This window comes from Ceratotherium simum, chromosome 39 (genome assembly GCF_057802395.1).
Source record: "Ceratotherium simum simum isolate JZ-2026a chromosome 39, ASM5780239v1, whole genome shotgun sequence".
Lineage (NCBI taxonomy): Eukaryota > Metazoa > Chordata > Mammalia > Perissodactyla > Rhinocerotidae > Ceratotherium > Ceratotherium simum.
In genome coordinates this window covers 13841183-13864696 of record NC_141938.1, presented here as the reverse complement: position 1 = coordinate 13864696, position 23514 = coordinate 13841183, and the positions used below count along the sequence as shown (strand labels likewise).

The following is a 23514-nucleotide window of genomic DNA, read 5'->3' as shown; positions in this document are numbered from 1 at the left end:
GCCCCTCCCCGCCCGCCCGGCCCCAGCAAACAGCCACTGAGGTCCTCGCCCCCACGGGTGGCTCTTTATTCACTCGGGGCAGCCCCTGCCCGGCCCGCCGAGCCCCCGGGGCAGTCCCGCTGCCCCCATGGCCGGGGCTGGGCCCAGCCCCCCGACCCCGAGGCTGGGGGTCCCGGCAGGTTCAGTGACGACGCTGTCCCTGATCCCAGCAGGGCCGGGTGTGAGCTGTGAACTGGGCTGAGCTTAGCGCAGCCCCTGGGTTCGGGGACCTGCACATCCTGCCCCCACACAACACAGAGAGGGCCCCTCAAATCATCCAGAGAGCCAAGATCGGGGCACCCCCAAACCCACGAGGACCCCATGGGCCCTGGATACCAGGGGCCCTATAGCTTGCTGTCCCTGCCCCAGTGGGATAAGCCACCGGGGTCCTGCTCGTCCTGCCCGCGCCCACCGACCCCGCAGCCAGGCAGGGGTGGGGGGGCCCAGAGGAGCAGGGGGCCGCCCCCGGCCTCACTGGACATGGAATGTGCAGTCGCGGTTCCTCTACACAGGGCGGGGCCACGTTGGAGTGTCAGGGCCGGGCTCCAGGGTCCCCTGCAACAGAACGGGGTGGGGTTAGTGGGGGGGCCTATCCGTGTCCCACCACCCGGGACTGGTTTGGGGGTTTTTTTTGGGAGGGCGGGCTACAACTCACAGCTGCGCACGCGGATGGGCCAGATGAGGAGGCTGCACAGAGAGAGGGCGGCCGCCACGCCCACGCCGCCCGTCACGGCCACCATCACCCAGTGGTAGAAGCCCACGCAGGCCCTGCAGCACAGCTCCACGCTGGGGGGGACACGGCGGTGAGCGGACGCCTGCGGCACCTCCGGCCCCAGCCTGGACCCCCCTCCCCACTCCTCCCATCTAGGCCGTGGGCAGCCCAGCCTTTCTCAGTGCTCAGGCCAGAACCAGGGGGTCACCCTCCACCCCCTGCTCCCCGCTGCATCCCACCCTTCAGCCAATAATGTCGGATCTGCCTTCAAACTTACCCCAGCCCCGCCCACTTCTCCCCCCTCCTCTGCCTCCAGCTGGTCCCCCATCATCGCCCCCCTGGACCAGCTCAGTCACCTCCATCCTGGTCCCCACAGGCTGTCCTCCCCGCAGCAGCCACTCCCCTCAGCGGCTGTAAGCCCCTGAGTCAGGTCCCCCTCCTCTGCCCGCAGCCCTCCAGGGCTCCCACCTACCTCGGGGGAGAAGCCCACGTCCTCCCTGCCGCCCCCCCGGCCCTGCACGACCTGCCCCCGCCCCTCCCTACCCTCCCTCCTCCCTCTCTCCCCCTCCTCCCTCTGCTCCAGCCACACGGGCTCCTCGCTGTTCCTCCCACACATCAGGCCCGGTCCCACCCCAGGGCTGTTCCTCCCCGTCTGTCCGCCTAGAACTCACTCCCTGACACCCACCATGTCTCAGGACCAACGTCACCTCCTCAGGGCAGCCCTCCCTGACCTGCTCCAGTCAGGCCTCCACAAGCGGTGTCCCTCACCCCCACCACTGGTCTGCATCACACACTGATTCGTGGAACAATTAACGAGGCTGGTGTCGCCCCAGCCCCACGAGGACAGAGGACTGGGCCGGCTTTGGTTTGTGGATCCCGGGCTTCTACAAGGCACACACTTGGTGGTCTGGAACCTCGGGTTCTGAGGGTCCAAGTTACACAGATTCCGGGCCCCCCAGCCCTCCACACCCACACCCCTGGTACTCCTGTACACTGTGTCCTCAGCTCCCAGCACACAAGATTCAGCGTTTGTTGAATGAATACACGAAGTGCCCAAGGTTGGGAACAACCAGGTCTCCGGGGCGGGGAACCCCCCAGGGCAGGGTCATTTGTCCCCACGGAATCCCCAGACCTGGAGAGCGGTGCCTGCACACAGCATGCTCTTATTAAGTGAACGAATGAATGAATGAATGAATGACACTCACGAGCAGGGGTGCAGGCTCTGTATAACCATGACCGCCAGCCCGTTGGCCACCTTATCCGAGAAGCTCATGGCGCCGTACACGAAGGCTCCACTGTGCTGGGGGCACATGGGCAGGAGGTCAGCACCCACGGCCGGACTCCGGTCCCCGCCCCCACCCCGCCCCTGCCCAGCAGCCCTACCGTGTGCGGGCCGATGAGGTCGGCCGTCATGGACAGCGAGGTGACGAGGATGGTGGCACAGCCCGCGCCCAGCAGCACGGCTGCCACGTACACGGCCACGCCCAGCTCATCTACCAGCGCCACCCAGGCCGCGAAGGCCAGGATCACCAGGAGGCCCACGAAGTAGGTCATCTGCAGAGGAGGCCGGCCCAGCATCAGGCCCACCTCACTGGGCGCCCAGGAGCCTGGCGCTTGCCCTCTCTGGTCTTCAGTCCACCGCCCTCCTCCCACAAATGAGGGGGTCGAGTTGGACCGTCCCTAAGGAGCCCCCAGCTCTGAGCTCAGAGGACCCTGAGATTCTGAGACCCAGAGGAGCCAGGAGCTCCGAGGAGCCGACATCCTAGAGCTGTCTAACGCGGCTGCCGCCAGAGACAGCTATTTCCAAAATGCAAACCAACTAACAAGAAATAAAACGAAGGCTCCTGTTCCCCATTTCAAGGGCTCAATGGCCACTCCCAGCTGGTCAGCACAGAAAGTTCTAGAGCTCCACAGCCCCGAGACACTCAGAAGCCAGGATTCCAGAACCCAGTTCCCAGACCCAGGGCTTCTACGAGGCGCGAGCACCACGGCCTGGACTCCCCCGGGGTCCTGGGGGTCTGAGTTCTGGGGGCTCTGCGGCGGGAGGGGGGGTCCCCCGTCCACTCACGTTCCTCCCGATGCACCTGTTGACTGGCTTCATGAGGAAGGAGGAGAAGAAGCCACTGAGGTACATTACGAGTGGGATGGTGGCGATGAACTTCTGCGGGGCAGAGTGGGCGGGGCACTCAGGCCTGGTGGTCAGCTGGGCCCACCCCCCTGCCGCCTGGCCACCCTGCTCACCTTGGGCAGGTTGAGGGAGTAGGTGAGGTACATGGCGATGTACGTCTGGGACAGGTTCACGATGAGCCTCGTGCTCATGTACAGCAAGCCCACCTGCGGGCCGATGGGCAAAGGGACGCCCAGGGGTCAGACGGGGCCCTCTCTGCTCCCCTCTCCGCTCCCTCCTGCCCCTGGCCCCTGCTCCATTAGTAGTGTCTGCCTAGCCCATCAGGTGAAAAGAGAGCACTGATCAATCAGTAATGTCTGCCCTGGCACCTGATCCATTAGTAGTGACTGCCTAGCCTGTCAGGTGAGAAGAGAGCACTGATCGATTAGTAATGTCTGCCCTGGCACCTGATCCATTAGTAGTGACCGCCCTGCAGGTCAGATGAGAAGAGAGCACTGATCGATTAGTAATGTCTGCCTTGACACCTGATCCATTAGTAGTGACTGCCCAGCCCGTCAGGTGAGAAGAGAGCGGTGATCGATTAGTAACGTCTGCCCTGGTATCTGCTCCATTAGTAGTGAGTGCCTTGCGGGTCAGATGAGAAGAGAGCACTGATCGATTAGTAATGTCTGCCCTGGCACCTGCTCCCTTAGTAGTGACTGCCTGGCTGGTCAGGTAAGAAGAAAGCACTGATCAACTAGTAATGACTGCCCTGGGTGCAGACTGCCGAAGGAGTCACGTTTGCCCCGATATTTGCCATCCCTGCCCACAGCCCCGCAGAGTCAGGGCCTGGTGGGAAAGGGGCGTCCACTCCAGCCCCCTCGGCCCCCATATACCTGATAGAAGGCCGGCTCCCGAAGCCAATGTTTCCAGAGCAGCAAGGGCCGGGCTGTCGCAGGGGCCAAAAGGGGGCTGTGCTCATTGGGCTCCTCTGCCCGCGGCCGGCGCCCCTCCCGGGTGCCCAAGTGGAACAGCAGCGAGAAGACAGCGCCGACACCCACCACAAACAGGGAGAGGTTCTGGGGAGCAGACAGGAAAGCGGTCAGCGGCGGCTCATGCGGCCTGAGCTCGGGGTCGGGGCCCTGGGGGTGTCCCGCCCGGGCCCCAGCTCACCCGGAACACTGGCACGTCCTGGACCCCCAGGTGGTCCGCTGCATCCTCGGCGGGCTCAGCGTGCGCAGAGCCCTGCAGGTGGAGCAGGAGCCAGGCGGCCCCGAAGACGGTGATGTTGGCCACCACGGTGAAGGCATACCTGGGGGCGGGCAAGGCCTCAGCGCGCAGCCCGGGAACCACAGGGCCACCTCCTCCTGGGCAGCGCAGTCAGGGCCACGACCCACCGTCTGAGAGCCCGAGAGGCCCGGAAGCCAGGATGCTGGCATTCTCTCCCGGGCCCCAGTGAGGCGAGGTCTAGAATGATTCAGAATGGTCTAGAATGATCTAGAATGGTCTAGAATCATCCAGGGCTGCTCCTGCCTGCCGTCCCAGAGCCATGTCCCTCCAGGGCTGGGCAGGGGGCAGAGGCAGGGCACGGGGGCGCCTCTGATCCCACCAGGCCCATCTCCCTTCCTGAAAGTGGGAACAGACTACCCCAGAGGTCCAAGTGCGGATGATACAAGGCTGGTGGTAACACGCGCAGAGGCCAAAGGCACGCAGAGCTCGGCCTTGGCTGGCCTGTCAGCTGGGGCCCTCGGGGGCCGGGCATTGGGCAACCCTGTCGTTAGGCCTGCGGCTCTCAGCAGGAATGGGGAACTCAGGCGGTGGTGGGGACACAGGCAGGGCCTCGACGAAGACGCTGTTGTGACATCAAGAGTAACGTGCACTTACAGGGCACCCACTGGGACCACGCCGGCACCTCACACCTGCTGTCCCTGTGTCCCCTCCCACTGCACATGTCCCAGGGGCACCCACTCGGCTCAAGCCCTGGCCTCGGGCACGTGACAACCTCCCGGCCTTGTAGGGTTAAAGCAGGTAATTCGCCTGAAGGGCCTAGAACTGCATCCGCACGCAGCAGGCACTCCATAAATGCTCCTATTGTCATCACATCTAGAATCACCTTCAGCACCTCAAGCAAGTCGACAGAGAAGCCAGGTGCCAATGGTACCCACATATGGCAGGTGGGACTCTAAGATGGCCCTGGAGATCCCCCAGCCCCAGGACCACACTGTCTAGTCCTCTCCCCTTGGGGACAGGGCCTGTGAATGTGAGCAGCTGTCACTCCCATGTTCAGGTAAAGGGACTGTGCAATGCAATTAAAGGTTACCCTGGGTGGGCCTGACCTAATCAGGTGATGCTTAGGCTGAGGACTTTGTGGTCCTTTGTTACACAGTCACAGCTGACCGATACATGAGTTGATGGACGGACCAGCTGGGGCTGGGCATCCCCGAGCGGCACAGCCGAGCGGAGCCCAAACCTGGAGGGCCGGAGGCGGTACCTGAGGGCCGTGAGCTCCACCTTCTCATGGTCATTGGTGACGAGCTCCGGGATGAGGCTGAGGTGGGCGATCTGTGTGGCGGCCCAGCCGAACTGGAAGATGACGATGAAGGGGCCGTAGTAGAACAGAGCGGCCCACTCGGGCGTGGCCGGCCCACAGCCCAGGCATGGGCTGAAGATGAAGGGGAAGGACAGCAGGACGCACACGGTGCCTGTGGACAGGCGAGGACAGACGGGGAAACTGAGGCACAGAACAGGCTAGGGTGAGTGCTCTCGAGGTCGCGGGCTGTGACAAGTGCGGGGGCAGGGCCAGGACGTCAGCCAGGTGATAAAAAAGGGGGGAGAACACGTGCCAGCCCAGGGTTGGCCCCTTGGTGACAAGTGGGGAAACCGAGGCACGGAGAGCCTGAGGTCACGCAGTAGGCCGACAGTGCTGTGGCTCCACCAGACGCACCATTTACACCCACCGCTTTCCCTCCCGCCTCCCTCCCAGCTCCTATCGAGTGTCCTGTGGTGCCACCGGGGGTCAGGAGGCCCATGAAGCTGGGCGGGCCCGGCTGGACCCTGCCCTCTGAGCCCTGTGTCCCCGAAAGCACTCCAGTAGCTCAGAACAAGCTCACGTCCTCCCCATGGCCCCTGAGACCCTGCCCCATCCCCTCCCTGCCCTCCCTCCTCCCTCTCCCCGCCTCGCTCCCTCTGCTCCAGCCACACGCCAGGCCGGGTCCTGCCCCGGTCCTGCCCCAGGACCTTTGCACGGGCTGTGCCCTCTGCCTGGAACGCTCTTCCCTTCACATCCCAGCAGGGCCGGCCCCTTTTCATCCCTCGGGACTTAACTCAAATGCCACCTCCTCAAGGAAGCCCTCCCTGACCAGCCCGGTCGGCGGCAATCCCCTCCCAGCCTGACACACTCTCTGGATGCTGCTCTCTTTCCTTCACCCCCCCTTAGCACACGCAGGAATTCTGCGTCTGTCTGTCTGTCTGTCCCCTGCCTGCCTCCCCAGCCAGACTGTGGGCTCCGTGGGGGTGGGGAACCGTCCCTCTAAGTCACTCCTGCGTCCCTGGCACCTGGCACAGAGACGGGCACAGCAATGGCTTTCGAATGAGTCAAGAAGAAAAGGGGCCTCTTTTTACAACCAAGGGGCGGGTGTTATCAGCGCATTTTCCAGAAGAGGCAACGGGGGCCATGGAGGGAGCGCGGAGCCCAGAATCCTGGAGCCGGCCCCTCCTCCCCACCCTCCCCCCACCCCTCCGGCAGATGGCCTTCCTTCCTCCGCAGGCTCAGGGCTCGGCTTGGGGTGACCTCATCCCTGGCCCCGGCCCGCCCCCAGGTCCTGGAATCGGGAACCGAAAGCAACCCGCTTCTCTGGAACTGGGGCCTGGAGGCCCCCTGGGGCCCGGCCTGACCCGCAGACTCTGCTCAGAAGAATGTGCTGCCCTGGCCGGATTCCCCCCTGCTGGGCCGAGGCCGGTTAACCATTGTCAGTGCTCGGCTGCCTGGCTGGGGGACTCTGGGTGAGTGACTTTGCCTCTCCAGGCCTCAGTTTCCCAAAAATGGAGAAAATGAAAATACTATGCGTCTCACGAGGTCGGCGTGAGAATTAAGAGTTAAAATGAGACAGCGAGAGTTCCTACCACCATGAGCCCCTTCTCGCCTCGGCAGCTTCAAAGCTGTGTTATTTCACACCTTTGCACAAGCTATTTCAGCTACCTGGAATGTCAACTCACACGCACACTCCTATTCATCCGTCAAAACCCCAACGCTGATGTCCCCTCCCAGAGCTCTGCTTTGTACGAAGCCCAGTCAGTGCACCTGCCCCAGCCGGGACCCCACAGGAGGGTCCATGTCTGGCTCTGGGGGTCCTCTCTGGCCTAGAGGGGGGAGCCCCAAAGGCTTGGTAAGGGAAAGAGTGAGTCTGTCACCACCACCCACAGACTCGGGCAAAAATAGAGAAGTGGGCACCATTGCCGAGGTGTCCTTTACTCAAGTCACCTTATCAGGCGTCACGAGGGGCTGCCCCGGCTTCCTCTCCCCCCGATCTTCCTGCGTCCCCCCACATGCTCACCCCGAGGGGGGAAGGGGCGCAGATGGAGGCTTTGGTATCGGGTCAGGGTTCCCATCCCCGGGACTGTTTTGCGTGAACACAAAGCCTTCAGTTCTTTCTTGACAAAGGTCTCTCCAGGCCTCTGCCAGGGCCTCAGATCCTTCCTCTGGGGTCAGGAGTGACCCTCTCAAAGGTCAGGCCCCCCACCTACGAAAGGGGCAACCAGTCAGGCCGGCAGGCTCCAGCTGGTATCGGGTCCCACCTCAGGGCCTTTGCACACGCAGTGTCCTCCGCCAGGAACCCCTTCCCTTGGCTGGCTCGTCACCCCCAGGGGTCTCCCGTCCGCCCCAGAGGAAAGAGCCCCCACTGCTCCTCTCTCTGGCCCAGAAACCACCCTGTCAGGGCAGCAATGAGTTTACCCAACTATCAGGAACAACTGCCTTTTGGGGCTCTGGGCTCGGCTCTGCCGGCGACCCCAACGTGAGCCGGGAAAGGGACGCCTCAATGTCCGTCTTCCGAAGTGGCGGTCACCGAGCCCCCCGCCTCTCCCCGTCCCCTCCCCCCACTCTGGTCTGGGTGCCGCCTCCGCGCCCAGGAACCCAGCACCCAGCCCTGGCTGCGGCCGCTTGGGTGTCTGCTGTGTCTTGTAGAAATGCCACTCACGAGGCCCCAGGGCCCATCCCGGCCTCCTCAGTCACTGTCCCCAAGGGCAGGGAGACGGCAGCCAGCCCTCCTGGCTTCTAGAAAGCTGCCCCGGAACTCCCAGGAGCAGGCAGGACTCCCGGCTGCCTCCTGGCACAGTGGCCCACAGGCCAGGATGCGGCGGGCACTTCTGCGGGGACGGTGGCCGGGCGGGCAGGTGTCACGGGCTTGGGGGACCCGCCTGCTCTGCTACCCACAGCCCCTGGTCCAGACGGCTCCCCAGAGCCGAGGGGCACCTGTCCCCCACCCTGCACACCCTCCTCCCTGTCCGCCAGCCATGCACAGCCCCCCGACCCTTCTGTCCCACCAGCCCCCAACTCTCAGCTCCCAGGGCAGCGCCCCCAACACCCTCAATGGCCAGGTCGCCCCAGGTGGGGCAGGGGACAGGCCTGTGCTCTGGGGGGACGGACGGACAGAGGGGGCTCCAGGCAGCCGGACCCTCAGGCACACAGAGTCGTCCTGGGTGATCGCCCTGATAGACAGATGGAGAAGGCAAGCCAGACCCAACAGACTGACAGAGGAGGCGCTGGGCAGTCAGGCCCAGCCCAGAGGCGGTTCAGGGGGCCCTGGGGGTCAGACAGACACAAGGAGGCGACACTGGAGGGTCACATAAACAGTCAGGTGGAGGGGGCTCTGCAGGTCAGACGGCAGCCATGAGGCAACAGACAGAAGGGGTACAGGGCGGTGAGACAGACAGACCAGGAGGCCCGTGGGCTGGGCAGATAGAGGGGTGCTGAGGGGGACAGAGGGGGGAGGTTCAGGCCATGGGACAGACAGACAGAGGGGGGAGGTTCAGGCCATGGAACAGACAGACAGAGGGGGGAGGTTCAGGCCATGGGACAGACAGACAGAGGGGGGAGGTTCAGGCCATGGGACAGACAGACAGAGGGGGAGGTTCAGGCCAGGGGACAGACAGACAGAGGGGGGAGGTTCAGGCCATGGGACAGACAGACAGAGGGGGGAGGTTCAGGCCATGGGACAGACAGACAGAGGGGGGAGGTTCAGGCCATGGGGCAGACAGACAGACAGCGCGCAGGCGGAGGATGCGCAGGCGGGCGGGACTCACCGACCAGGTGCCAGGCCTTGCGGGGCCCGCAGCGCGCGCAGCGGCCGGCGGCGCGGTCGGCCTCGTAGCCCACGAGCGGCGTGCAGAGCCCGTCGGCCACCTGGCCGAGCAGCAGCAGCAGGCCGGCGCCGCGCGAGCTGTAGGCGCGCACCGAGTGCAGGTAGAGCAGCAGGTACGTGAACCACATGGACGCGCACAGGTCGTTGAGGAAGTGGCCCACCGCGTAGCTCAGCCGCGCCGCCAGCGACAGCGACAGCGCCCGGGGGGCCGCGCCCGCTCCGGCCGCCGGGGACCCGGGCACCATGCCGCCGGCCCGCGCCCCCCGGCCGGCCCCGCGCGCCCCGCGATCCCGCGCCCGCCCGCCCTTCCGCCCGCCCGCCCCGCCGAGCGAGCCTGCGGCCGCCGAACCCGCAAACCCGAGACTCAGGCCAGGGCGGGGCGGGGCCGCCCGGGAGCAGCGGCCGCCTCCGCCAATCGGGGCCGCGCGCCGGCGCCCGAGAGCCAATCACTCGATGCATGGGCGTGGCCTCGGGGTTAGCCCGGCCCGCAACCTGGCGCCGACGGGGCCGCGCGGTCCTAGCGCCCGACGGCTCAATTGGGGTGTGCCGGACTCCCCACCAAGGTGGGGGCCGACACCAGGGGCGCCCTCACCCTGCCACCCGCCTCCAGGCCCGCGCCACCCCAGCCTGCCCGCAGCTTTCCGAGGCCTCATGTGGGCCGGGGAGGAGGCGATGGGCTGGGGGTGCGGGGGGTGGAGTGGGAGGTCTGAGTCGGAGCTGGCCTGGGGGGTCCGGTGACTTCCCGGCTCGGAGAGACCCAATCGGACGCAGGGAGGACGCATTAGTTCCAATTAATTAGTTTTTAACGAGAATAATGGGGATTATCATCATAACAACACCGCTGGCATTTAATGAGCGCTGACTGTGCCAAGCGCCCACGTGGATTTTCTCCTCCCGGCCGGGCGGGAGGCGGAGCCAGTGTGTCTCCGGTTTAACAGACGAGAAACAGGCCCGGAGAGGGAAGGGGTGCTCGGGGGTGCACGGTGAGTCAGGTGCGTGCCACCCGAGGCCGGTGCTCTGGGTCCCTGCCCACCCTCCTCCGACGGCCCTCCCACGGGTGGGTCGCACACCAGCGGTTTCAAGTTCCTCCAAGCGCTGGGCGCGGTTCCCCGGCCTCCAGGCCTCTTGGGGCAGCGGTTACAAACCTGCACTCTGGAGCCGGAATCGGGGGGTCCGGATCCAGCCGCACCCTCTCCCAGCTGTTCCAGCTGAGACAAGCCCCTTAACTCCGGGCAGCCTCAGTCTCCCCAGCTCTGGAATGGGTATAATGCATGTTATCAGTGTTAGCTGTTAATATTCTCAGCAGAAAGCCTCCTCAGCACCCCCTCCTACCCATCAGTTACCATTGTGGGTCCCCACGGTTCCCTGGGCTGCCCCCATGCCAGCCCTGACATCTGCTCTCCCCCTTCCCCAGCTGTGACTCTGTCTCCCCCACTGGACGGTGAGCCCCGTGAAGGCAGAGACGCAGGGACGGGCGGTCTCAGTGCTGCGTTGTCCCCAGCACACAGTAGGGGCTGAAGAAATATCTGTCGAATGACTGAGTGGTGGACATATAGGCCGAGAATCAGAAACGCAGACAGAAACGGGGAAACAGACAGGGACGCACTTATAAACTTGAGGAGCGGGTAGCCCAAGGGGCACCCCGGCCAGACCCCCCAAGCTGACGCAGACCGCCCACCGCAGTGCCCAGTCTTTTGTGAAAAGGAGCCCACAGAATGGGTGCAGTGGAGTCACGGGGACTCAGAGAGCAATCTAGCAGGGGAAGGGGGAGATAAGGGGTAGACCGCTCTGGAGAGATCGGGGGATAAGGGGAGATAAGAACATCAATTCTTTCCTCCCGCAGGGCATGCTCCTGTTGGGGTTCTCTGAGGGAAATGAAAGATAACTTTTAGAAATACACTAGCCTAAGTTTCTTATCCCTGAGACATGTTATTCATTCATTCATTCATTCATTCGTTCGTTCATGGATTCCTTCATTCAGTGGATCTGGCCTCCTGCCTGAGAGGCTGAAGCCAGGAAGATTCTGAAGCCCCTAGTCTGAGCGGGCAACAGCCTCCCGGGGTCAGCCTGCAGCTGGAGGACTCAGCCCAGGAGGGGGACGGAATGACAGATAAGGAGTCAGGACCTCACCCTCCGGTCACTGGGGAGCCATGGGAGGGTTCTGAGGGAGGGTGGGAAGGTCAGATAAAAAAGTCCCCTGGGGGATGGGGGTGGGGTGGTTTGTTCCAGAACAGGCCCCAGCTGCGTGGGTGGGGAAACCAGTGGAGGGCACTTGTGCCCCGAATGACAGAGGTGCTCAGATTGGCCTGGAAGATCAGAGAAGGCCCTGCCCAGAGTGAGGGATGTAGGGAAGGAGAGATGAATGCCCAGGCCTCGGGGTGGGACAGACGCACAGACAGGCCCAGGGTCGGGAGAGATCCGGGCAGCTGTTGATGTCCCCAGAGCGTTCCCAGCTGCCCGGACGCCACGCCGGCGTCCCCCCTCCCCTGGCCGGAGATCAGATGTCCTGCTGGCCCCCATCCAGCCTCGGGATGGGGGATGCTCTCTTTCATCGGCTCTCTGACCCAGGCCCAGGATGACCGGGTCTTGGGTGGAGGGGAGGGAGTGGGGGAGGGTTCTGAGGCTCAGCAGATGCCTCCTGAGATCCTGCGGTGGCTGTGGGCTCTGGCAGCCACGGCAGGATCACATCCTGGCAGTCTCAGGCAAGCCACCGAGCCTCAGTTTCCCTTTCTGTAAATTGGAGGTGAGAAAACACCACTAAGTAGGTTCCTGGAGGCCGTGGGAAGCGCTATTGACACCTGGCACCAGATTCTTCTTTGTGGTGGGGGGTTGTCCTGTGCAGGTGCCAGGAGCACCCCCCATCGTGACAACCAAAAGTGTCTCTAGACCTGGCCCCATGTCCCCTGGGGGACGAATCGGCCCCGGGTGGGAAGCACTCCACCAGAAATTCTCTGTAACGGGTGTTTGAGTCTTCCTGGACGAAACTAACATTTTACGTAGCCTGACTGGCAGGCCCCGTTCTGAGCATCAGGCGTGAATTAAACTCATTAGATCTTTCGAACAACTTCATACAGTAGACCCGGTTATTATCCCATTTCACAGAGGGGCAAACCGAGGCACAGAGAGTTTTCATCAGTTGCTCACATCACACAGCTGGGGCTCAGCGCCGCCCCCACAAGCTTCTGAGGGTCCAGCGTCCTCAGAAGTCTGAGACCCCGTCCCCACATCCTTTTGTTCAGGCAGCTGCTACCCCTGTGTTTCCCGTCAAGACCTGTTACAGCAATCCCCTGTAATAACTTCGCCCCTTAAAAAGGCCTGAGGAGGGTTGGGATGTTCTGGGAGCACCGAGGGCGGCTTGATTCTTCCTGGGGGGTGCAGAACAGTTGAAGCACCCCCTATTGGCAAATAAGCATGAAAAATTTAAACAGGAGACGCCGCAGCCCAGCAATTTCGTGTCCTCCTGCCTATCCTGGAGAAGCAGTCCGGGAGCCCAGACAGCAGGTGGGGGACATTTGTAGTGGGGGCCGTAGTGAGCAATATTGGGCAGGACCATAAGGTGAGTCAGCCAGGACTCATGAACCACGCGGCGGTGCAGTCACTCAGTGGAATGTCACCCAGCCCAGGGTGAATGAGGCACTGCTGTGCACCTACTGTATACAGGCACTGGAAGAAAGGTTATGGCGTGGAAGGAGCAGGAAGGACCAGTGTGATCATAAAAAGTAGGACATGACCTCACATCTCTTAGAGGAATACACGGACACACACAGGTATGTGTACGTGTGTGTGAGTGTGTTGTGCTTTGTATTGTGCGCCCCCCCCCAGATTAACAGGTGGAAGTCCTAACCCCCAGGACCTCAGAATGTGACCTTATATGGAAATAGGGTCATTACAGATGTCATCAGCTGAGATGAGTCACCCTGGAATAGGGCAGGCCCTGATCTGATGTGACTAGCGTCCTAATAAAAAAGGAAATGTGGACACAGACTCATACTCACAGAAAGAACATCACGTGAAGATAGAGGCGGAGATCGGGGTGATGCGTCTACAAGCCAGGGAAAGCCAAGGATCACCAGTGACCCCCAGAATCTAGGAGAGCGTGGAACAGACTCTCCCGCATGGCCTCAGAAGGAACCAGCCCTGATCAAGTCCTCGCTCTTGGACTTCTGGCCCCCAGAACTATGAGATGATATATTTCTGTTGTCTAAGTCACCCAGTTTGTAGGAAAAGTTTTAGTCAGAAATGTAACAAGCTGCTAATGGGGAGTATGGCGGAGGTATGGTGGCTCTAACTACACTACTTTACTTTTGTACAAATGAAATCAATTCGCATTTAAAAATTAATTTCAGGGCCGGCCCGGTGGCTTAGCGGTTAAGTGCCCGCACTCCACTGCTGGCGGCCCGGGTTCGGATCCCGGGCGCGCACCTACACACCGCTTCTCCGGCCATGCTGAGGCCGCGTCCCACATACAGCAACTAGAAGGATGTGCAACTATGACATACAACTATCTACTGGGGCTTTGGGGGAAAAAATTTTAAAAATTAAAACTAAGTAAATAAAAATTAATTTCAAAAGCAAAGACGTTGAAGCCATCCTTAATGGATCTCCTGTTTCTGGGACCACAAATTGGGATATTCTTGCTGGTTTCACACTATAAAGATTTCCAAATGAAGCACAGAAAGGAATGCAAAGAAATTAACAAAATTATATGGCTTTAGGCAGCTCTGGTTACTGGTTTGCTGAGAGCTAGGAACTAAGAAATTCATGTTGCTCGGACAAACCGATTTACAGTTAGAGGGCAAAAAGGATCTGCTTTTAGATAAATGTATGAAGGATGCAAGGTCAAAGAACACAAATGCTGCTTATCTGTTGCTTGTGGGGTGGGAGGGTGTATGGATTGCATGAATTGGACGGAAGGCAATGCAGTTCAGATTGAAGACATTTTTATTTTTTCTAGAAAATATCCACGCAGCAAGGCATTTCTCTTGAGGCCAAGGAGCTCCAAACTGCTCTCAAAAGCAACCTCAGAACTTTTCATTTCGTTTTGATGTGCAAGGAGACCGCTGAAATCTTTGTGTGGTACCTCGGGAGGGGAGGGGCAGTTGTTATGGCAACAACAGCTCTGTCAATCAAGCGAAAGAGGCGGGGCTCGGAGGGCGGGTCTTCCGCTGCCTCCAGCTTGGAAGTCTCACCTAGATGGTTTGGGACCAAGCAGGGAGGCGCGGCAGGAGCTCGCACAGCCGATGAAGCAACAGAGCAGGGTCTGGAATCTGGGTCTGTCGAGATTCCAGGGCAGCTCATCTTCCTTGGCCCTAGGTTGCCTCTCGGGCAAACAGGCTTATTAAGATGTAATTCACATACCATACAATGCACCCATTTAAAGTGTGCAATTCTGTGGTTTTAGTATATCTACAGAATTACCCAACCATCACCAAAGTCTAGTTTTAGAACATTTTGATCACTTAAAAAGAAACCTCATTCCCCCCTCCACTAATTCCCCAGCCCCCGGCAAGCACGAGCCCACTTTCTGTTTCTGTGGATGTGCCTGTTCTGGACATTTCACATCAATGGGATCACTCACCCTGTGGCCTTTTGTGACTGGCATCTTTTACTGAGCGTCATGTTTTCCAGGCTCGTCCGTGTTGTAGCATGAATCAGCAATTTCTTCCTTTTTATGGGCAATACCATTCTATCGGATGACTGGGTCACATTTTGTTTCTCTCTTAATCAGTTGAGGGATATTTGGGTTGTTTCCACTTTGGGGCTGTTGTGAATCCTGCTGCTGTGAACACTCGTGTACAGGTTTCTGTGTGGACACACGTTTCCCATTCTCTCGGGCATATCCCTAGGGAGTGGAATTGCTGGATCGCACGGTAACTCCATGTTTATTTCCGCTTTGGAGGAACTGCCAGACTGGTTTCCAAAGCGGCTGCACCTGCCTCTTAGAAATTTACGGGAAATGCATTCATTCGTCCATTCAACGCATATGCATTGAGCAGCGACTCTGGGCACTGTTCTCGGCGCTGGGAATATGGCAATGAACAAAGAGGCAGGTCATATGGGGGAAATGGACATATGGGGAAAAATAAGACGGGGTGTGTGCGGTGGGGTTCAAGCCTGACGGAGGAGGGGACATTTGAGCAAAGACCTGAAGGAGATCAAGGAGTGAGCCAGGCAGATAATTGGGGCGGGCACTCCAGGTGGAGGGAACAGCCAGTGCAAAGGCCCAGAGATGGGAATGAATGAAACGGACGTATTTGAAGAATATTGGAGGAGGCCGGTGTGGGGAAAGTGAGGGGGAGAGTGGAGGGAGGTGAGAGTAGGGAGGTGATGTGGGCAGACTCTTTAGGGTCTAATGGGCCAACTGGCAACCTGGGAGCAGGGGCAGCCCCAGCCCAGGCCATAAGATGACCAGTCTGCTGCCTGGGGGGGTCCCCAAGATCCCAGGGCAGAGCCTTCCGCCCCTCCACCTTCACGAGCTCCTTGAAGCCTTCCTGTCGCACCACTTTGTTCCAAATGCTTTCAGCCCAGCTCCTGATCCCAGCCCCAGCTCCCGGTCTCAGCTTCGCAGCACCCCATCCTCCTGGTCCCGGACAGAGTGAATGTCCCCAGTGCACTGCAGGGAAAGCCCAGGCCCCAGGGGGAAAGCCCTGCGGGCTCACAGCAGGGCCCTAAGTCCAGTGGCTAAATGGGAAACGCCCCAGCCAGGTTTACAGGGTGCTAAGAACAGGTTTCACCTTGCCCTGGGGCAGGGGGCTGGCCCGAAGGACCTTAGCGCCTTCCCTAGCAACCTGCCGCCGTCCCCATGGCAACCGGGGCGGGGCCCGACTCGGCTCCGCAGGTCCCCGGATCTGGCAGGGGCGGGGAGTCTTGCCTTCAGTCGGGGAGGAGGAGCCGGCGCCGCGCCTACTGGCCCTTTAAGAGGCTCCGCCCGGTGAGGCCTCAGAGCGCCCTGATTGGTCCCGACAGCGGCCGAGCGCAGCCGAACTTGACGCACCCGCCCGCAGCCTTCCCCACCCACCTCCCACGCGGCTCAGCGGCCACCCCAGCCAATCGGCGAGCGGCGCGCCGACCCTTATCTGCATGGTCACGCCCCAGGGGGAGGCCGCACCCAATCGGCCGCTCGCGGAGGCCGTCATTAGCATGCCGGGGGAGGAGCGGGGCGGGGCGGAAGGCAGGGGCGGGCTCGGGGCGGTTGGTTGGAGCGTCGCAGCAGCCGAGAGGTCCGGGAAAGTTTCTTTGGAGGTGAAAACAGCCGCGGAACTCGGGGCCCTGCGAGGGGGCGGGGGCGCGGGGGTCCCGGGGCCGGGGCGGGGCGCCTCCCGGGCCGGGGCGGGGCGGACGCGGGCCTCCCGGGGGGCGATCGCCCAACAAAGGATCCCTGGGGCGCCCGCCCTCGAGGGCCTCCCCGCCCCCGGATCCGGCCCCGCCAAGCGCCCCGGACCCGGCATTCCGGGGCTCCCCTGCCGGGCCCCGCCGTCGGCCGCTCGGGCGCCCCTCACTCGGCCACGCGTCTGCGTTCCAGGTGCGGCCGGGAGCGGCCATGTCCCACGGCCCCAAACAGCCCGGCGCGGCCGCCGCGTGAGTGCGACATCCCCTCCCCCAGCCCACTCGGGGTGCAGTCCAGCCCCCGCCCGCCCCGTCGGAGCTCCTCGACCCCCGCCCCCCAGGGTCCTGAGTCCCCCCACTTGGGGCAGCCACCCCCCCAGGGCTCCCCATTGCTTCCCCTAGTGCCCCTGTCCCGACCCCTCCTCCCAGGACCCTCGCTGCCAGATCCGCCGTCGGGGTGGGAGGTGGGGGAGGTGGGAGGTGGGGGTGACCCTGGTGTCCCGTGGCTCCAGGCCGGCGGGCGGCAAGGCTCCGGGCCAGCATGCGGGCTTCGTGGTGGCTGTCAAGCAAGAGCGCGGCGAGGGCCCGCGGGCCGGCGAGAAGGGGTCGCACGAGGAGGAGGTGAGAGCCCCCGCACTGTGGTCGGGGAGGTCCCGGGTCTGGCCCCCAGCCTTGAAGCCCCGCCCCGGACTAGATTTGAATTCGCTGTGGCTCCGCCCCCAGTCCAGATTTCCCTCCGGAGGGGGAGACCCCACCCCTTGTCAGATGCCACGCCCCCAGGAGGCCCACTGCCAGTCTAAGCCAAGGCCCCGCCCACCGCCGAGTGCCAGCTCCGCCTACTACCCTGTGCTCCCCTCCCCGCGGGAGGAACCTTCCCATCGTCCTACGGGCCTTCCCTCCAGCGCAGAAGCCACGCCCACGTCCCAGAGGCCACGCCCACAACATGAGCCAGCCCCACCCCGGGCTGAACCTGTGTCCCAACTACCTCTGATCCCCTCACCCCTGGCCAGGGTTCCCCTAACTTTCCTTTCCCAATCCTGACCCCCTGACCAGGTCATGTCCCCAGGCCTTCCAGGTCCTAGCTCTTGGATAGGCCCCGCCCACCTGCCTAGCCCCGCCCCCGCCCCTCTGAGCCCCGCCCCAGCCCTCCAGGCCCCTCCTAACGGCCGGTCCGGTTCTGCAGCCCGTGAAGAAGCGAGGCTGGCCCAAGGGCAAGAAGCGGAAGAAGATCCTGCCGAACGGGCCCAAGGCACCTGTCACGGGCTACGTGCGCTTCCTGAACGAGCGGCGCGAGCAGATCCGCACGCGCCACCCCGACCTGCCCTTCCCCGAGATCACCAAGATGCTGGGCGCCGAGTGGAGCAAGCTGCAGCCCGCAGAGAAGCAGGTGGGGAAGGCGCGGGACCACTGACCTCCCCCCAAACTCGGACACCCCCCGACAGCCACATTCCCCAAAGGCGCCGGCGTGGAGGGTCCCTCCTTCCGCCTGGAGACCTGACCACCCATGGGCCCTCTCCGGCTTGGTGAAGGCAGGGGAGGGTAGTCCTGGGCAGAGTAGATGTGAAACTGAATAACCAATGTGGATCTGGCTAAAGAAGTAGGGTGGGGGCTGGAGTTTTATGGGAAACCTTCCGATTTTCAAATCCTGGTGATTCATTCAGAAATTGCAAAAGCATCACAGAAACGTAACAAAAAATACCAGCAGTTGGCACCTTCTAAGTGGGATTTCAGCAGGCAGAAGTGGGTGCGGGAGGGCGGTCCAGACATGGGCACAGCATGGAGGTGGGGGCTGCAGTGATTCAGGCACGGGGGGGGGCGGGGGTCATAGAGGCCAGAGTTGGGGCGCGGGAGCTGGGAGGGGCCCCGAGGAGCAGGCAGAGGGTGGGGTTTTGTCTGGAGGGCAGTAGGGCGCCCTGGGGAGTGGAGCACAGGGAGCCGAGTGATGGAGAGGGGTCTTGGCCTCCCTCCGAGGCCTGCCCTGCCCCCGGCTGGGCCAAGCCTTGTCGTGCCGCCCCCGCCAGCGGTACCTGGACGAGGCCGAGCGAGAGAAGCAGCAATACATGAAGGAGCTGCGGGCGTACCAGCAGTCGGAGGCCTACAAGATGTGCGCAGAGAAGATCCAGGAGAAGAAGATCAAGAAAGGTGGGGAGGGCCCCGCCCGAGGCAGCTGAGTGTCTGCTCTGACAGGTGACCCGGGCAGACCGACCCACCCCCTCCATGGCGCGCACAGGCCAGTGGGGACGAGACACATAACCACAGTTGGGAATGAACAGGGCGGATCGGTGCTGAGATGGGGACACAGACACGGGGGGGCCCAGGCGGGGAGCCTGCGCCAGGATGAGTGGGGCTGACCAAGGGCGAGGGGAAGGAGGGTATTCCAGGCAGGGGGAACAACCTATGTGAAGCATGGGGTCAGAGGAGACCTGGGAGGCTGACCCAGCCCTCCTCCCTCCCCCACCAGAGGACTCCGGCTCCGGGCTCATGAACACGCTCTTGAACGGACACAAGGTAAGCGCCCCTCCTCCTAGGAGAGCACTGGGCGAGAAAGGTCTGGAGGTCTAGACCCCTGGGTGAGCCAGGACCAACGCCCATGGGAGGAAGTGGGCGCCCCTAGTCCAGGTGTGCAAGCCGAAGGGGGCAGCGACACCTGGGAATGTTAAACGGACTCCGACCCAGGGGGCCGGAGGAGACCCTCCTAGGCTTGCGGGACATCCCAGGGGGAGTTTGGCTGCACCCGCCCCCCGATAAAAAAAAACATTGCCGCCTTGTCCTGTCGCCGCAGGGTGGGGACTGCGACGGCTTCTCCACCTTCGACGTGCCCATCTTCACTGAAGAGTTCTTGGACCAAAACAAAGGTGAGCGCTGGCGACAGGGGATTCTTCGTGGGGATTCAGCGGAGGCAGGTGGCGGGAGAGAGGCTGGGCCACGAGGGCGCCAAGGCCGAGTCAGGGTTGGGGGACTTGACCTCTAGAAGCAGGCGCCGTCCGCCCCGCCTCCCTGGCGCGGGAGCTGAGGTGTGGGGCTGGAGGCGGAGCGGGGAGGGAGGCGCGGCGGCGGCGCGGCGGGGCGAGGACCGAGCGGAGGGGTGGGGAGGGGAGGCGGCGCCAGGCCCTGACCCGGCCCCCCCGCTGCAGCGCGGGAGGCGGAGCTGCGGCGCCTGCGGAAGATGAACGTGGCCTTCGAGGAGCAGAACGCGGTGCTGCAGCGGCACACGCAGAGCATGAGCAGCGCGCGCGAGCGCCTGGAGCAGGAGCTGGCGCTGGAGGAGCGGCGCACGCTGGCGCTGCAGCAGCAGCTCCAGGCCGTGCGCCAGGCGCTCACCGCCAGCTTCGCCTCGCTGCCCGTGCCCGGTGCGAGCCCCGCGCCCGCCCCGCCCCTGGCCCCGCCCATCGCCCCGCTAGCCCCGCCCCACCCTAGTCCCGCGCATCGTTCCGCTAGCCCCGCCCCTGGCCCTGCTGACCCCGCCCCTGACGGCCGGGCCCCGCCCCTTGCCCCGACAGCCAGGCCCCGCCCCTCGCCCTGCTAGCCCCGCCCCCGGCCGCCGCGAGTCGTGATCCTGATCCGCGAGCCCCGACCCTGACCATCAAGAGACCTGCCCTTTATAACCGTGGCCTACCAGCCCCGCCCCGTGACCCTGCCCTGCGAGTCCCGCCCCCAGCCATTCTAGGTCCGCCCTTGATTATCGCGAGTCCCTCCCCGCGGGCTCCGCCCCCTTGCCCTGCTGACCCTACCTTTCCCCACTACCGCCTCGCTGGCCCCGCCCCTGGCCACTCGGAGCTCCGCCCCTGATGACCCCTCCTCCCCAGAGCACCCTGCCCCCGGCTCCCCCGACCCCTGCTCTCTCGCCGCCCCGCCCACGTGCCCTCGCGGCCCGCTCCGCCCCGCCTTCCGCAGCTGTCCCCAGCTGACCTTGGCTAACGCCCCCGTACGCACACGACGACCCCAGCCTCGCCACTCCCACCTTGTGCCCCCTCCCCACAGCCGACCTTGACTTCCCCGGGTGCAGACGCCCTGACCCCCACGCGACCCCAGTGACGCGGCCGCCCCCCAGGACCCCGCCCTTGCAGCCCCCACCCTTTGCCCTCTGCCCCGGGAGGCCCGGCCCGCTGGGCTGACCGCCCCCGCCCTCCGCAGGCACGGGCGAGACGCCCACGCTCGGCACCCTGGACTTCTACATGGCGCGGCTGCACGGCGCCATCGAGCGCGACCCCGCGCAGCACGAGAAGCTCATCGTGCGCATCAAGGAGATCCTGGCCCAGGTCGCCAGGTGCGTGCCGCCAGGTGGCCGCGGGGCCGCTCCGCCCGGGTCGGGGGCCCGGCGGAAATGAGAGGGTTTCGCTCTCCAGTGGGGTCCCCGGGTCTGTGGGCGCTGCCGGGTGGGACCCCGCTGCGGGATCTCCTCCGAGGCCTCCGCCCTTGGGGGAGCCACCAGATGGGGCTTATTTGACGCAGGCGGCTATTTGACCGCTGGGGGGCGCTGATCAGGCCGGTGCTGTGTTAATGCTGCTGGGTGGGATCTGCCAGCCCCCCTTGGCCGGATCCGCAGGGCGGGCCCAGAACCTCCCTGGAGCTTCTCCGTGGGTTTTTCTGGGTGTCTCCCGGCTGCCAGGATTATGTGGGATTAGCTCCAGGCCCCTGACACTGGCATCTGTTTGGAGGAGCTGAGGGTGGGGGTGGGGGCTGAGAGATGATGGGGGTCCCTCATCACGAGTCCCTGCCTCTCTCCTGTCACAGCGAGCACCTATGAGATTGTCAGCGGCCCCAGGATCCAGAGAAGACCAAGCTCTGGTCGCAGCCCCTTCCCCACCGCCACCCCATGGAGGAGGGGTGGGGGCCACCCTTTGGGGCCAGGCCCAATCCTGCACCTTGGGGGCTGCAGCCCCCCTAAAATTAAATTTCTACAGCATCCTTCTAGCTTTCACCCCCCCAGCACCCCAGCCCAGAAGTCACGCGCCCTACAAGACACACTTAGAACCCCACGGCCCCAGGGCCTGCGAGGCTGCTCACCTCCCAGAGCACGTCACACACTACAGGGACGTGGGGGCACCACACACAGCAGCGTAACCCAGGACACGGGAAGGTCACACTGGCTCTCCGGGACCGGCCCCCAGACCCAGGGCAGGGGAGACCCCCACCTGAGACCCAGGGACGCCGGCTGGTGCTCACCACAAGCCCCCCCCAAAGACAGGAACGCTGCGGGGACCCGCTCCCACACTCGGGGTGGGGCCCCCGGCCTGCATCCCAGAATGGGGGGCTGGTACTGACCACCCCGCTCTCGTCCAGCAGAGGGACCCTCGTGGAGTGGCCCCTTGGCCACCACCCAGTCTGGACTCTTTAAATAAAAAAGTGGAATTTGAATTCCAGTCTTGTGCATGTGGGGTATTTTTGGTGGGAATGGACCAGAAGATGTGCCCAGGGTCCCCCAAGATGCCCCTGCTGGGGGTCCCAGGCCTGCCCTCCCCCACCCCTGACAACCATGACCCCACTTCCGGTCTGTGGATGTGCCTGTTCTGGACATTTCACATCAATGGAATCACACACCGTGTGACCTGTGTCTGGTTCTCACTGAGCATCGTGTGTTCAGGGTCCATCCACGGTGTGGCTGTGTCAGGGCTTCACTTCTTTTCATGGCTGCGTCATATTCCCCTACGTGGATGGACCACACTGAGTTTATCCATCATCCACTGATGGACATCTGGGCTGTTTCCACCTTTCGGCCGCTGTGGATCATGCTGCTGTGAACTCGCCTGGACAGGTTTTGGTTTGAACATCTGCTTTCAATTCCCTTGGGTAGATCCCCTGGAGAGGAAATGCCGGGTCATATAATTCTATGCTTAACTTATTGGGGACCCCCCTCAGAGACGTCTGTGTTGACTCGAAGATTTAAGACATCCTAAAAATTTGGGAGAACAATTTGAAAAACCCCCGTGTTAGCGGTTGAATTACAGATGCAACAGATAATGCTGGAATTGTAACCCCCATAACCTCAGAATGTGCCCTTATTTGGGAATAGGGTCATTGCAGATGTAGTTAGTTAAGATGAGGTCACCCCGACCAGGGTGGGCCCCTACTCCAATACCACTGGTGTCCTTATAAGAAGATAAAGATTCGGACGCAGACAGACAGAGGAGACAGCAGTGGGACCACAGAGGCGGACACTGGAGACCCCAGGGGACCCCAAAGATTGCCGGCCACCAGCAGAAACCAGGAGAGGCGAGGAAAGATTCAGAGAGACTGCGGTCCTGCTGACACTCAGGTGGACCTCCAGCCTCCAGAACTGGGAGAGAACACATTTCTGTTTTAAGTCACCCTTTTGTAGTACCTTATTATGGCTGCCCTCGAAGACAGATACCACTGGAGAGTGTCACCTCCCCCCCTCCAGGTGTGTGTCCCTAGTCCCGCCTCTGCCCTGGCACAGGTACCCCCTTTCAAATTGGGAGTTCATAATTCCCGGCTGGGTCTTTATGGACTTTTAGCGCATAAGTATGTCTTCCTAAAAGAGCATCATTTTGAAGAGGTTTTTTTTTTTTTGCAGTTCATTTTTTTTTTTTTTTTAAAGATTTTATTTATTCAGTTTTTCCCCCCAAAGCCCCAGTAGATAGTTGTACGTCATAGGTTCACATCCTTCTAGTTGCTGTACGTGGGACTCGGCCTCGCGTTGGACGGAGAAGTGGTGCCTCGGGGCGCTCCCGGGATCCGAACCCGGGCCGCCAGCATCAGAGCGCGCGCACTTAACCGCTAAGCCACAGGGCCGGCCCAGTTCATTTTTTTTTAAAGCGTGCAATTCTGTGGCTTCTAATGTATTCACAAAGTTGTGCAACCATCAGCACAATCTAATTCCAGGACGTTTTCATCACTCCTAAAAGAAACCCCGTCTTCATCAGCAGTCACTCCCATCCCCTCCCCAGCCCCTGACAAACACAAACCCACTGTCTGTCTGTGGATGTGCCTGGTCTGGACATTTCACATCA

General features: G+C 62.4%; 2 protein-coding genes across 5 annotated transcripts; one reads left to right on the top strand and one right to left on the bottom strand.

The window, feature by feature from the left end:
* Nucleotides 1–42: 42 nt before the first annotated feature.
* MFSD12 (major facilitator superfamily domain containing 12) lies at nt 43–9492 on the bottom strand. Of its 3 annotated transcripts, XM_014795950.2 has the most exons (10): nt 9159–9492; nt 5350–5560; nt 4032–4170; nt 3755–3937; nt 2993–3085; nt 2820–2912; nt 2135–2305; nt 1957–2051; nt 695–825; nt 423–594 (listed from the first exon to the last, which is right to left on the bottom strand). In XM_014795950.2, the coding sequence occupies exons 1-10, from the start codon at nt 9460–9462 to the stop codon at nt 572–574; spliced, it is 1443 nt and encodes a 480-aa protein (XP_014651436.2). In that variant the 5' UTR covers nt 9463–9492; the 3' UTR covers nt 423–571. The 3 variants fall into 3 exon arrangements, with proteins under 3 accessions (XP_087281879.1, XP_087281880.1, XP_014651436.2); XM_087425753.1 differs by lacking the exon at nt 695–825 and having other exon boundaries at nt 43–594; XM_087425754.1 differs by lacking the exons at nt 695–825; nt 2820–2912 and having other exon boundaries at nt 43–594.
* A 6853-nt stretch (nt 9493–16345) lies between these two features.
* On the top strand, nt 16346–21901 carry HMG20B (high mobility group 20B). 2 transcript variants are annotated; one of them, XM_004441314.3, is made up of 10 exons: nt 16346–16459; nt 16740–16795; nt 17056–17164; nt 17727–17930; nt 18565–18685; nt 19005–19051; nt 19326–19398; nt 19678–19893; nt 20678–20810; nt 21278–21901. In XM_004441314.3, the coding sequence occupies exons 1-10, from the start codon at nt 16358–16360 to the stop codon at nt 21288–21290; spliced, it is 1074 nt and encodes a 357-aa protein (XP_004441371.2). In that variant the 5' UTR covers nt 16346–16357; the 3' UTR covers nt 21291–21901. The 2 variants fall into 2 exon arrangements, with proteins under 2 accessions (XP_004441371.2, XP_087281877.1); XM_087425751.1 differs by lacking the exon at nt 19678–19893.
* Nucleotides 21902–23514: the final 1613 nt, after the last annotated feature.